Source organism: Dipodomys ordii, unplaced genomic scaffold, assembly GCF_000151885.1.
Source record: "Dipodomys ordii isolate 6190 unplaced genomic scaffold, Dord_2.0 Scaffold208, whole genome shotgun sequence".
NCBI lineage: Eukaryota > Metazoa > Chordata > Mammalia > Rodentia > Heteromyidae > Dipodomys > Dipodomys ordii.
In genome coordinates, this window is record NW_012267424.1 from 1,064,538 (window position 1) to 1,078,685 (window position 14,148).

The window sequence follows — 14,148 nt, forward strand, 5'->3', positions numbered from 1 at the left end:
GCTAGCCTTGAGCTGAAGAGCTGAGGGACAGCACCCAGGCCCAGAGCTCAGGCCCCACGACCGGACCCAAAAAAACCCAAAAAAAACCAAAAACCCTTGTGTAACACTATTTTTTTTTTTTTTCTAATACTGGGGCTTGAACTCAGGGCATTATGTTCTTCTTGCTTGGCTTTTTACTCATGGCTAGTGTTCTGCCACTTTAGCCATACATCATTTCTGGCTTTAAAAAAAAATTGGCTGGGAATGTGGCTTAGTGGTAGAGTGCTTGCCTAGCATGCATGAAGCCCTGGGTTCGATTCTTTAGTATCACATAAACAGAAAACGCTGGAAGTGCAAGCCCCAGGACTGGCAAAGTGCACGGCACTGGCCTGGTCATGTCTCTGAGGTTTTTTGTTCAAGGCTAGTGCTATGCCACTTGAGCCACAGCTCCATTTGGATTCTTTAGTAGTTAAATGGAGAGAAAGGCTTCACAAACTTTGTCTGGGCTTGCTTTCAACTGGGATCCCATCTCAGCCTTCTTCTTCTTTTTTTTTTTTTTGGGGTCAGTCGTGGGGCTTGAACTCTGTATCTGAGTGCTGTCCCTCTGCTCTTCAGCTCAAGACGAGCCCTCTACCACTTGAGCCACAGCGTCACTTAGTTTTCTAGTGGTTTATTGGAGGTAAGAGTCTCATGGACTTTCCTGCACATCTCAGCCTTCTGAGTAGTTAGGATTACAGACATAAGCCATGGCAACCCAGTTTCTTATTGATTGATTGCCAGTTTTGGGGCTTGAACTGTGGGATTCAGTCCTATCCTTGAGCTTTTGTGCTCAAGCCTAGTGTTCTACCATTTGAGCTATGGCTCTACTTCTGGCTTTTTGTGGTTATAAAATTTCATGGATGGGGTTGGGAAGGTGGCTCAGTGGTAAAAGCGCTTGTCTTGCAAGCTTGAGGCAAGGTTCGATTCCTCAGCACCCATAAGCAAAAAAAAAAAAAAAAAAAAAGCCGGAAGTGGTGCTGTGGCTCAAGTGGTAGAGCCCTAGCCTTGAGCTGAAGAGCTGAGGGGCAGTGCCCAGGCTCAGAGTTCAGGCCCACGACCGGACCCATAATAAAATTTCATGGATTACAAACACAATCCTCGAGTCTTAGCATCCTGAGTAGCTAAGATCACAGGCATCAGCCATCAGCACCTGGCCAGACTTTTTATTTTTATTTTTGGTTGTAGGGTTTGAAGTCTGGGCCTGGGCACTGTCCCTCTTCAGCTCAAGGCAAGCACTCTACCACTTGAGCCACAGCACCACTTCTGGTTTTCTGGTGGTTAATTGCAGGTAAGAGTCTCATGGAAGTGGGTGCCAGTGGCTCACGTCTGTAATCCTAGCTACTCAGGAAGCTGAGATCATGGTTCAAAGCCAGCCGGGGTAGGAAAGTCCGTGAGACTCTTATCTCCAATAAAACAATAGAAAACCAGAAATGGTGCTATGGCTCAAGGGGTAGAGCACTCGCCTTGAGCCAAAGAGCTGAGGGATAGCACTCAAGCCCAGAGTTCAAGCCTCATGACCACCACCACCACCACCACCAACAACAACAACAAAAGAGCCTCATGGACTTTCCTGCCCAGGCTGGCTTTGAACTGCAATCCTCAGATCTCAGCCTCCTGAGTAGCTAGGATGACAGACATGAGCCACCAGCACCTGGCTTTTTTTATTTTTTAAATTAATTTGTTTAAACTGTCAGGTATTTGATCAAATGATTTGCCAAGAAAGCCAAGACAATAAATAAGTCAGGAAAAAATGTACTTTGCAACATAATGACATTGCATACTCAAAACTGTAAAACTCCAAAAAGAAAACATACTTAGAATATCTAAACTCTATAAAGAACACATTTGTAATGTGGTACATATACACAATGGAATTTTATGTATCTCTTAGAAAGAATAGGATTATATTCTTTGCAGGGAAATGGATGGACCTAGAACAAATCATATTAAGTGAGGTAAGCCAAGCACAGAGAGAAAAATGGCACATTTTCCTCTCATATGTGAAAGCTAGATCTAAAATACAACTAGACATGATAACTTATATAGCATTCTATTCACTTACAGACTAAAGAAGGATATACTTAGCGGAAGGAACACAAAGGCTTTAACTCCTCTGAATATTTAAAATACTTCCTACTAAAACAAATTCTAGGAAATGGAAACACGGTTTTTTTTGTTGTGGTGGTTAAAATGAAGACTCAGCAGTTGTGGCTGGGTATGTGGTTGAACTGCCCTCCTCAGTCTCCCATGGGGTTGCTTTCATTTCACTTCAATAAATCTGTTTAAACCCCTGTGTCTGACCCTGAGACCAAGAGTGCAGTGCCACTCCTCTCTGGGGACACTATGGTTTGAGAGTGTTCTCCAAAGGCTCATATTCTGGGCACATGGTCCCCAGTGTGAGTGGGTGTGAAACCTTCAGGAGGAAAAACGATGGAAGGTAACTAGATTGCTGGGGGGTGTTGTCTCTAGGAAAGATCGATGCTATGCAGGGTATAGTGGTAATATCCACTATAGCATTTGGAGGTAAAAACAGGAGGACTGCAGTTTTTTGTTTTTTTGTTTTTTTTGTTTTTGGGGTCTGGTCGTGGGGCCTGAACTCTGGGCCTGGGTGCTGTCCCTCAGCTCTTCACCTCAAGGCTAGCACTCTACCACTTGAGACACAGCACCACTTCCGGCTTTTTTCTTATGTGGTGCTGAGGAATCGAACCCAGGGCCTCGAGCATGCGAGGCAAGTGCTCTACCACTGAGCCACTTTCCCAGCCCCAGGAGGACTGCAGTTTTGAGTCCAGCCTGGACAAAATTCATGAGAAACACTATCTGAAAGGCAACCTAAAACTAAAAGAACCAGGGCATGGTTCAAGACATAGAGCATTTGCCTAACAAGTATAAGGCCCTGACTTTAATCCCAGTTCCACAAGAGAAAAAAAAAGGAGGGGCGGGGAGGGGAGATTAATATGAGTTTCATGAAGTTAGTCCTCACTAGTGAGCTGCTGTAAGAAGACCAACTGTGGCACCTGAAACCCTGGCTTCTGGCCTTACTTTGTGACCTCCTCTCCATACTTCTATCATCATGATGCCACCTGTACCATACTATCACCAGACGCCCAACAGATGAGGCTGCCAAACTTGGGAGTTTCACTTCCAAATTGGTGATTTTGATAAACTGCCTTAAAAATACAGTATGTAGGGCTGGGAAGGTGGCTCAGTGGTAGAGTGCTTGCCTTGCATGCATAAGGCCCTGGGTTTGATTCCTCAGCACCACATAAGCAGAAAATGCCAGAAGTGGCGCTGTGGCTCAAGTGGTAGAGCACCAGCCTTGAGCTGAAGAACTGAGGGACAGCGCCCAGGCCCAGAGTTCAGGCCCCCGACTAGACCCCCCCCAAAAAAGAGGGGGGGGATGGGAAGTGATGGGAAGGGGAAACAGAGGAGGAGGCTACAATGCTTGATAAGAAATGTACTCATTATCTTGCCCATGTAATTGTAACCCCTCTGTACAGTATTTTCACAATTTAAAAAAAAAAAAAAAGGATCTCACGAACTTTTCTGCCCAGGCTGGCTTTGAACCAGGATCCTCAGATCTCAGCCTCCTGAGTAGCTAGGATTACAGGGGTGAGCCACCAGCGCCCAGCTTCAGGTATTTTTTCTTTTTTTTGGGTCCGATCGTGGGGCCTGAACCCTGGGCCTGGGCGCTGTCCCTCAGCTCTTCAGCTCAAGGCTAGCGCTCTACCACTTGAGCCACAGCGCCACTTCCAGCTTTTTGCTTATGTGGTGCTGAGGAATTGAACCCAGGGCCTCATGCATTGCAAGGCAAGTGCTCTGCCACTGAACCAACTTCCCAGCCCGCTTCAGGTATTTTTTATAATAACATCAAATGGACCGGACTAAAACTGGTGGTAGCAAAATATATTCACTGCTATGGTGTGCATGTTGGGTGTTTCCTATATGTTGGATCCTCATTTTCTGTTGCTATTACTATAAGGTGGGACCTGCCCTAAGGAACATGATTAGAAGCTGTATAAAGCAACATGGGGGAGGGAGTCTGTTTGCTCCTTCTGCCATGAGAGGGTCCAAGGAGCAGGTCCTATTTTGGGAGAATAAGCTTCACCAGACACCAAATCTGTTGGTACCAGATCCTGGACTTCTCAAGTCTCCAGAACTGTGACAAGTACATTTTTCTTGTATATAAATTGTTCGGTTCTTAAAAGCTTCTTATTTACTTGTTGATTGATGATTGATTGTGCTGGGGCATTAAACAAACTAAAAAAGTGCCCTGCTGCTGCCCTAAGGAATTTTTGCTACAATAGCCTAAATAGACCAAAACACCCACCATCCTTATTAGTGACCTGTTCTTCACTTAGTCAGGTGTTCACTTAATACTTGTAACAATAAACTTCTACTTATTACTAATATTAGCAATAATGCAAATGTTATTTAAAATCTGTTTGAACTGGGCACCAGTAGCTCATACCAGTAATCCCAGCTACTCAGAAGGTTGAGATCTGAGGACTGTGGTTGAAGGCAGCCCAGGCAGGAAAGTCTATAAGACTCTTATCTCCAATTAGCCACCAAAGCACAGGAAGTTAAGCAGTGTCTCAAGTGGCAGAGTGCTAGCCTTGAGCATAAAAGCTGAAGAACAGTTCCTAAGCCCTGAATTCAAGACTCAGGAGTAGCGTGTGCACTATTTAGGAGAACAGGTATAGCTCAAATGACAGAAGGCAAGCAGAGTAAGCAAACTAAGTGAGAATAAGGCCCTGAGTTTAAACTCCAATACCACTAGGAAAAAAAGTACGTACCTCACAGGCACACTTTTATTAACGCTCATAGAAGCCTGTGGGATTAATGTCTTCCATTTGGAGCTGGAAAACTCAATGGATTTCAATACAGAAATACCTTCTTCTAAAGAAGATTTCATCCAAGAAGCTCTTTCATATCGTTGTGGGGACACACAGCCAGCTTCCTTGTACCCTATGGAAGAGAATGAATGCCATGAAATTTTTTTTGTTGTTTTTTTAAACATTCTATTTTATTTTTATGGTTTCTTTAATAACTTTTTTCCATTTTTGTTTTTGGTCAGTTGTGGGGCCTGAACTCTGGGCCTGGCACTGTCCCTCAGCTCTTCAGCTCAAGGCTAGTGCTCTACCACTTGAGCCACAGTGCCACTTCTGGCTTTTCTGCCTTATGTGGTGCTGAGGAATTGAATCCAGGACCTCGTGCATGCAAGGCAAGTGCTCTACCACTCAGCCATCTTCCCAGCCCCCTTTCTGTTGTTCTTATGTGGTATCAAGGAATTGAACCCAGGGTTTCATGAATTCTAGGCAAGCACTCTACTACTAAGCTACAATCCCAGTGCCTGATAAGAGAAGTTTTAAAGAACAATAAATCAGGTCACAGGACTCGGTGGAGTTACCTCGGAATGTAAGCCGGTTGTCAGCATTATCAGGACGCAGTGACAAGCGGAACTCCACACGGCTGGTGAACATTCGGTATGGCTCACTGGTGCCCTGAGTGGTGAGGTCATCAATCAATACTCCTATGTAGCCTTCTGTCCGACTCACGATGAAGGGTGGCCTGTCACTGGCCCGCAGACTGGCGTTGATTCCAGCTATCACACCCTATTTGAGAGGACTGCAATGTTTACAAGGCCATTATGAACTGAGCACACAGCTATCTCACCCAGCACACCACCAGGAAAGATCTGCAAGCAGGGAAGAGGAACAGGCCTGTAAGCAGGCCATGAGGTGGAGACATTCAGCATAATAGGAACATGCCGTGTTGACAAGCTGTATCTCCTTGGAGCTGTGTGTGTGTGTGTGTGTGTGCGTGTGCACGCGCACACACACATGCCCATGCATAAGTCCAGGGCCTGGACTCTGCCTCTAAGCATTTTTGCTCAAGGTTAGCAAGCTACCACTTGAGCCATAGCTCTACTTCTGGCTTTTTGGTAATCAATTAGAGATTAAAAGTATCACAGACTTTCCTGCATGGGCTAGCTTCAAACCATGATCCTCAGATCTCAGCCTCCTGAGTGGTAAGGATTATGAGCCACTGGTGTGAGCTTCCTTTCTGACTTACTGTAACATCTGATTAAGCTCTTACTTGAGCTGCAGCTTCCTCATAACCCGTGGTGCCATTTATTTGTCCAGCAAAGAAGAGTCGTTGAACCAAATGAGTCTCAAGAGAAGGTGTGATTTGACGGGGGTCTAAGTAGTCGTACTGAACACCATAACCTGACAAAGAAAACTGCATTAAATAAATAAAAAGCAGAGTTGGATTTTCCCCCTCAATGAATATCCTGCAAAAAAAAAAAAAAAGCCTATTTTAAATGTATAAACATTGAGCTTCATCTTCTGAGGCTCTAAGACAAAATGAAATTAGCCACAAGCTTCTCACTAATAATACTGAGCTCTAAGACAAAATGAAAGTAGCTATAAGCTTCTCACTAATAATGCTGAGCTGCTCTGAAGGAGGTTGTGATTCTCTTTACCTGGATGAATCATTTTAGCTTTCTCTAAGCCTCTGATACTTGTGATCATCTTTTCTTGCAGTTCAGCTGGCAGTGTCACAGACAAGCCTTGGGGGTAGATAAGGTCAGAATCCAATCCTTCAGGTTCCAGCCAAACTTGATGGACACGGTTTGGAAAGCGTAACACCTTTGATTCAATAGAGGGACAGTATCTAGAAAAGGACATTGGAATAAAAGAAATTCAAATGAATAACAGCATTAATAATGACAAAAAAAGATGGACATTATTCCCTAAAGTAACTGAGTACTGATAGTTTGTCCTTACCGAGGCCCTTTTGTGGTTTCCTTAATATGACTGTTAAGGTGGAGGTTCTCAAGGACAATGCCATCCACTCTGGGGTTGGTGTGGGTCAAGTAACAAGGCAGCTGATCTTCTGGCTATAAGCATAATAACCAGATATGTGGTTTGTCTCTGATCCAAATAAAGCCCACACAATATCTACCTACCTTTTTTTTTTTTGGTCATGGGGCTTGAACTCTGGGCCTGAGTGCCATCCTTCAGCTCTTCAGCTAGTGCTAGTGCTCCACCACTTGAGCTACAACACCACTTCTGGTTTTCTGGTGGTTTACTGGAGATAAGAGTCTCACGGACTTTCCTGCCCGGGTTGGCTTTGAACCGCGATCCTCAGATCGAAGCCTCCTGAGCAGCTAGGATTACAGGCGTGAGCCACCAGTGCCAAGCATCTACCTACCTTAATAGACATTCAATGTATGTATAATGCCTGGAGTGAACTACTTAGGAAGTACTCCTGTCCCAGATAAGGAACCCAAAAGATGAACCTAAGTCTAAGCAAGACACTAGAAAAGAAGAAAAAAAGGAAGAGAGGGAAGGAAGGAAGCCAGGCGCTAGTAGCTCATACCTATAATCCCTGCAATTCAGAAGGCTTAGATCTGAGGATCACAGTTCAAAGCCAGCCTAGGCTGGAAAGGCCATGAGACTCTTTTCTTTTCTTTTTTTTTTTTGGGTCCAGTCATGGGGCCCGAACTCTGGGCCTGGGCGCTGTTCCTCAGCTCTTCAGCTCAAGGCTAGCACTCTACTACTTGAGCCATAGTGCCACTTCCGGCTTTTTTCTTTTTTGCTTATGTGGTGCTAAGGAATCGAACCCAGGGCCTCAGGCATGCAAGGCAAGCGTTCTACCACTGAACCACCTTCCCAGCCCGGCCATGAGACTCTTACCTCCAACTAACCACCAGAAAACCCAGAAGTGGCACTGTGGCTCAAAGTGGTAGAGTGCTTGCCTACATAAATGAAGCCCTGGGTTTGATTCCTTGATACTACAAACAGAAAAAGCCAGAAGTGGAAGTGGCGCTGTGGCTCAAGTCGTAGAGCACTTGCTTTGAGCTGAACAGCTCTGGGACAGCGCCCAGGCCTAGAATTCAGGACCCACACCAAGAGAAAAAAAAAGAATCTCAGGGACAGTGCCCAGGCCCTGAGTTCAAGCCCCAGAACTCAGACCAATATAAACAAAACAGGAAAAAAAAAGTTACATGCTGGGCTGGGAAGGTGGCTCAGTGGTAAGAGCGCTTGCCTTGCATGCTCGAGGCCCTGGGTTCGATTCCTCAGCACCACATAAGCAAAAAGAAAAAAGCCGGAGTGGCGCTGTGGCTCAAGTGGTAGAGCGCTAGCCTTGAGCTGAAGAGCTGAGGGACATCGCCCAGGCCCAGAGTTCAGGCCCCACGACCGGACCCAAAAAAAAAAAAAAAAAGTAACATGCTGAAGTCGAGTGATGATTAATGTTTCATTATACTATTTACTCTTTTTTTGTTGTTGTTGATTGTGGGGCTTATACTCTGGACCAGAGCACTGGTCCAGAGCTCTTCAGCTAAAGGCCAGCACTCTACCACTTGAGCCACAGCACCACTTCTGGTTTTCTGGTGGTTAACTGGAGAGAAGAATCTCACAGAGAGTGCTGGTGGCTCACTCCTGTAATCCTAGCTACTCAGGAGGGTGAGATCTGAGGATCTCGGTTCAAAGCCAGCCCGGGCAGGAAAGTCTGTGACTCTTATCTCCAATAAACCACCAGAAAATCAGAAGTGGCACTGTAGCTCAAGTGGTAGAGCGCTAGCCTTGAGCCTTCAGCTGAATGACAGTGCCCAGGCCCAGAGTTCAAGTCCACAAAGTGGAGAAGAAAAAAAACAAAAAACAAAACAGAAAAAGGAAAGAAATGACTCAGCTATATTTGCTATAGTAACCCTGTAAAGCCAGGTTTTCATGACTTGTTTTACCTTAATCCACACAGTCTCATTGAGAAAGCTGAATGGTACGGACGGGTTATCTGGTGTCTGCTTGTTCAGAATGCTGAAATTAATAGACTCTTTGGCAATTCGGGGAGGAGTCCCAGTCTTTAATCTTCCCACTGTAAATCCCAACTTCTCTAGAGTCTGGGCCAGACCTACAGAAGACTGATCTCCTAAACGTCCAGCAGGATACTTGTCCAACCCAATTACAATCATGCCTCTGAGAAATGTCCCAGTAGTCAGAATCACACTCTCTGCAGAAATTGTGCTTCCATCCACTGAATAACAGGGAGAAAAAAAGAATAATTGTTTTCTTATTGTTACCACAGAATGACTACTTTACATTAAAATTACAAAATAAAAAAACCCAAAAACGAAACTTTGTCCTTCACTGATAGAAAAAAAAAATCTAAAAATTCACATGGAACCACAAAATACCCTAAATAGAGAAATCCCGATTCCAGACTTTAAACTTCATTACGGAGCTATAATAATAATAAATTTAAAAAAAAAACAGATTAAAACTGGCACAAAAACAGGCCTGAAAGCCAATGGGATAGACTGGAAGATCCAGAAATAAACGCATATACTTATAGCCACCTGATTTGACAAAGAAGCCAAATGTATTTGGTGAAAAATGCCTCTTCTACAAATCATGCTGGAAAAAACTCACATCCATATGTAGAAGACTGAAATTAAGACTCGTGTCTGTCAGTTTGTTTTAATATCAACTCAAAATGGATCAAACACCTCAATGTCAGGCCTGAAACATTAAAAAAGTCCTATAGGAAGGAGTAGGAGAAACATTAGAACTTACTGGCAGTTCCAGAGGCTCAGTATGTTGGAGAGACAATTGACAAATGGGATTACAACTAACTAAAAAGTTCCTACACAGCTAAAGACATAGCTGCTAACCTAAAACAGCAGCCTATCAGCTATATTCAACAAGGGTCTATTATCCAAAGTCTACAAGGAGCTAAAGAAACTACCCCCCCTTTGCCCAATTAATAAATGGGCAAAAGAGTTAAATAAATAAAGACTTCTCAGAAGAAGACTGGCCAATAAACATGAGGAAATGCCCAACATTTCCAGCCATAAAGGAAATGCAAATCAAATTAACACTAAGATTCTATCTCACCCCAGTTAGATTGGCCAGAAGAGAATATGAACAATAACAAATGCTGGTGGGGATGTGGGGGGAAAAGGAACCATATTACAGTTGGTGGGAAGGTAAAGCAGTACAACCACTCTGGAAGATGGTTTGGAGAGTCTTCAAAAAACAAAACAGAACAATATGGTATCCAATGATACCACTCTTGGACATTTACCAAGAATATTTCAAATCAAGATATAGTAAAGACACTAGGATATCCATGTTCATTGTCGTACCATTCACAAGAGCCACATTATGGAAATAGACTAGATGTGCTACAATAAATCAGTGGATCAAGAAGATGTGGTATACACACAATAGAATTTTACTACTCATCTATCAGAAAGTTTAACATTATGTCATTTACAGGGAAATGGATGTAGCTGGAAAAAATTATGTCAGCCTCACAGAGATAAACAGCACTGTTTTTTTTCTCATATATAGAAGTTAGATCTAAAATACAAACATATATAACAACATACACAGGTTAAAAAATGGTAAATATACTTAATGACATGGAACTGCATTCTTTTTTTGTTGTTGGTCGTGGGGCTTGAACTCTGGGTTGGGAACTGTCCCTGCACTCTTCAGCTCAAGACAAGTGCTCTACCGCTTGAGCCACAGCGCCACTTCCAGTTTTCTAGTGGTTTATTGGAGATAAGAGTCTCACGGACTTTCCTGCCCTGGCTGGCTTTGAACTGTGATCCTCAGATCTCAGCCTCCTGAGTAGCTAGGATTACAGGTGTGAGCCACTGGCGCCCGACAGAACTGCAGTCTTAAAAATGGTTAAAATCGGGACTGGGAAAGTGGCTCAGTGGTAGAGTGCTTGCCTTGCATGTATGAGGCCCTGGGTTTGATTCCTCAGCACCACATAAGCTGAAAAAGCCGGAAGTGGCACTATGGTTCAAGTGGTAGAGTGCTAGCCTTGAGCTGAAGAGCTGAGGGACAGTGCCCAGGCCCCATGACCAGCCAAAAAAAAAAAAAGGTTTAAATGAGCTGAGTGCCCTAGTAGTTCACACCTGTAGTCCTAGCTACTCAAGAAGCTAAAACCTGGAGGATCACAGTGATATGAGCCAATGGTGTCTTTGCTCCCTTCTTTTTTGGTAGTATTGAGTCAGAGTGGGGGTTCTACCACTGGAGCCATGTCCCCAAATCTCTAAATACACAACTCTTTAAATAAAAACATATACGTTAAGTTTGTAACCATAAGGTTTTTAACTAAGCAGAGCACCAGTGCCTCATGTCTATAATCCTAGCTACTGAAGAGGCTGAGATCTGAAGATCCCAGTTTGAAGCCAGCCTGGCAGGAAAGTCCATGAGACTCTTACTTCCAATTAACTAGCAAATACCTGGAAGCAGAGCTGTGGCTCAAGTGTACTAGAGTGCTAGGCTTGAGCGGAAAAAAACTAAGAGATAGCATCCAGGCCCTGAAATCAAGACCTAGCACTCGTACCCCTTCCTCCTCCAAAATAAGCTAGTACTGTTACAAAAAAATAGAAATGACAATAGGACTAAGAGGAAAAAACACAATTATGCAGGCTACAGGGACCTACACTACTGATGAGCCCCAAACCTTCATGACAGGCAAAATGAAAGGAAAAACATGAGGATTTAGTATCCCTTACCTAGGCTGAGAAAATACAATTCCCTAGAATAAAAAAAAAAAAGAAATCTCCATATCTTTCTCTAAAATAATTTGTCATGACATCAATGACACCATTAAGCAGTACCTACCCAAAACAACACCGCTGACACGGCATTTCCCAGCATGCTCTGGCTCTGGTTCTGAGAGAATGAGGTCTTCTACAGCTCCTTCCCTGACCGTAAGCAGTGGTGTATTGAGGATTTCTTTCTAAAAAGAGACTGCCACTGAAACCATGCATTAAATAACTGCCACCATCTTGCCCATTCCCATGTCTTATTCTTACCTGCATGTTTTGTTTATAGAGTTTCCTATCAATTTGAGCTCTCAGTCCCCAGACTGCTGGCCCCTTCCGCCTGTTTAATACTTTGTAATGTACACCAGACTGGTCACAGATTCGAGAACACAGGCCATCCAAAGCATCTACTTCCCTCATTAAATGTCCCTTCCCGATGCCACCAAAGGAAGGATTACAGGACATCTGACCTAAAAAGAATTGACATGAAATAATAGTCATCTTACATACTGTGAGTGCTTAATAGGGACTAGAATTATCTTACATGAAACAAATAAAACCCCCAGAAAACTTGAAAGATACTAAAAGGAAAATCCCACAGTCCCAATGGAATGAAAGAGCTGTCCAGGGCATCCAACAAGAGAATATTTGAATTTCCTTCTGTAACTTTCCACTGGTGCATAATTTCACTACTTTAGTAGGCTGACCTTTCCTTATAAGTATGGAATTTCTTTTATGGGGTCCAGTCATGGGGCCTGAACTCTGGGCCTGGGCGCTGTCCCTCAGCTCTTCAGCTCAAGGTTAGCGTTCTACCACTTGAGCCACAGCACCACTTCCGGCTTTTTCTTTTTTGCTTATGTGGTGCTGAGGAATCGAACCCAGGGCCTCAGGTATGCAAGGCAAGCGTTCTACCACGGAGCCACCTTCCCAGCCCCTAAGTATGGAATTATTAACTCGGGAAACTTTCCTCTAAATCAAGCACAGTGTGTGTATGTGTGTGCACAGTATGTTTGTGTGTGCATGTCCTGGGCGCTCAGTTTTTCTGCTTAAGGCCTGCGCCCTACCACTTGACCCACGGCTCCACTTGCAGCCTTTGGTGGTTAACTGGAGACAAGAGTTTCACAGACTTCTCTGTCCGGGCTAGCTTCAAACCATGACCCTCAAGCCTCAACCTCCTGAGTAGCAAGGAGTAGAGGCGTGAGCCATGGCGTCCGGCTTAATTCCTTCTCTATCTGAAGTAGCAAGGTAAAGCCAAGAACGAACAAGCTAGCTCTGAGTATGTTTAAACTTTGCCGGGGCCGCCCTTCCTCGTTCCCGCATCCTGCAACGCAAGCCCCAGCGGACAGACGGCGGGACCCCGGCCGGCGGGACCCCGGCGGGAAGAAACCCTGAGCTGCGGGCCCGTGTCTCGTCGGCCTCGCGGGCTGGAAAAAGGCGTCCACGCCGCGCTCCTCACCGATGGTGTCCACGCGGTGCGTGACGAGCAGCGTGCGGGAGCCGCACCGAGCGGCGGCGGCGGCGGCCTCGGTCCCCGCGTGGCCCCCGCCGATGACCACCACGTCGAAGTGCGGGGGTCCAGGCGCCGCGCTGTCGCTGCCGGGCCGGCCTAACGACAGGGGCCGTCTGCGGAGAGAAGCCGCGACCCGGCGGCCGCAGCCTCGGAGGGAGAACATGCGGGGCGAAGGCGGCCGAGGCTGAGTCCCGGCCAGCCGCTAGACAGGCTCAGAAGCCGGAAGAAGACCTGCAGGGCGCAGCCATCTTGCTCTGACGTCACGGCGCAGCACGCCGACGTTCAGCGTGGCCACTGATTGGCGGCTTGGAGCTGCCGTGGGGTCCTTGGGATTCCTGACCACCACGCACGCGCCTTGCCTGGGTGGTGCAGAATGTTTTTTTATGGCTTTGTGTTGAGTCTCTGGCTAAATGTCTATTTGTTCCTCCTCTGCTCCTCCTTCCTTCTTATGTCTCTCCTCCTCCCTACCCTGCTTCCCCACACCGTTTACTCCGTTCCCCTCCTCTTTTCTCCTTTCCTCGACCTTCCTCCCTTCCCCTCCTTCCTCACTCACTCCCTTTCCTCTTCTATCTTCCCTTCCTCTTCTCTATCCTCCCCTCTACCCTTTTACTTCTCTTCTTTCTTCCCTTCCCCTCCACTCTCCTCCCTCCCCTCTCTCCCCTTTTCCCCCTCTCTTCTTCCCCTCTCCCTTCCCTCCCTACTTACTCCCCTTCCGCCTCCTCCCACACACCTCCTCCCCGTATAGGAAGTTCAAGCGACTGGATCATTAAAGAACAGTTTCGTTCTGATTATTAAAATAAACATTCCTTATACACAGGCCTTGCAGAACTATAACACTTGGAGAGAGAAAGAACTCACAACTTCCCACTGTGAATACTTGGCTACAGAGACTTAGACTTTTTTTTTTGGTCGGTCATGGGGCCCTGAACTCTGGGCCTGGGCGCTGTCCCTCAACTCTTCAGCTCAAGGCTAGCGCTTTACCACTTGAGCCACAGCGCCACTTCCGGCTTTTTTCTTTTTGCTTATGTGGTGCTGAGGAATCGAACCC

The 14,148-nt window shown here is 45.5% G+C and overlaps 1 protein-coding gene across 1 annotated transcript in view; it reads right to left on the bottom strand.

The window, feature by feature from the left end:
* Positions 1-13,288, bottom strand: part of Mto1 (mitochondrial tRNA translation optimization 1) — a 21,494-nt gene extending 8,206 nt beyond the window's left edge. Inside the window, exons 1-9 of the mRNA XM_013035297.1 lie at positions 13,047-13,288; positions 11,861-12,060; positions 11,667-11,784; positions 8,768-9,057; positions 6,807-6,919; positions 6,503-6,693; positions 6,115-6,245; positions 5,426-5,630; positions 4,812-4,983 (exon numbers count right to left, since the gene is read on the bottom strand). Of these exons, the coding sequence (XP_012890751.1) occupies positions 4,812-4,983; positions 5,426-5,630; positions 6,115-6,245; positions 6,503-6,693; positions 6,807-6,919; positions 8,768-9,057; positions 11,667-11,784; positions 11,861-12,060; positions 13,047-13,263 (1,637 nt within the window). The 5' untranslated portion in view covers positions 13,264-13,288. The remainder of the gene's footprint in view (positions 1-4,811; positions 4,984-5,425; positions 5,631-6,114; positions 6,246-6,502; positions 6,694-6,806; positions 6,920-8,767; positions 9,058-11,666; positions 11,785-11,860; positions 12,061-13,046) is intronic.
* Between the last annotated feature and the right edge of the window lie 860 nt (positions 13,289-14,148).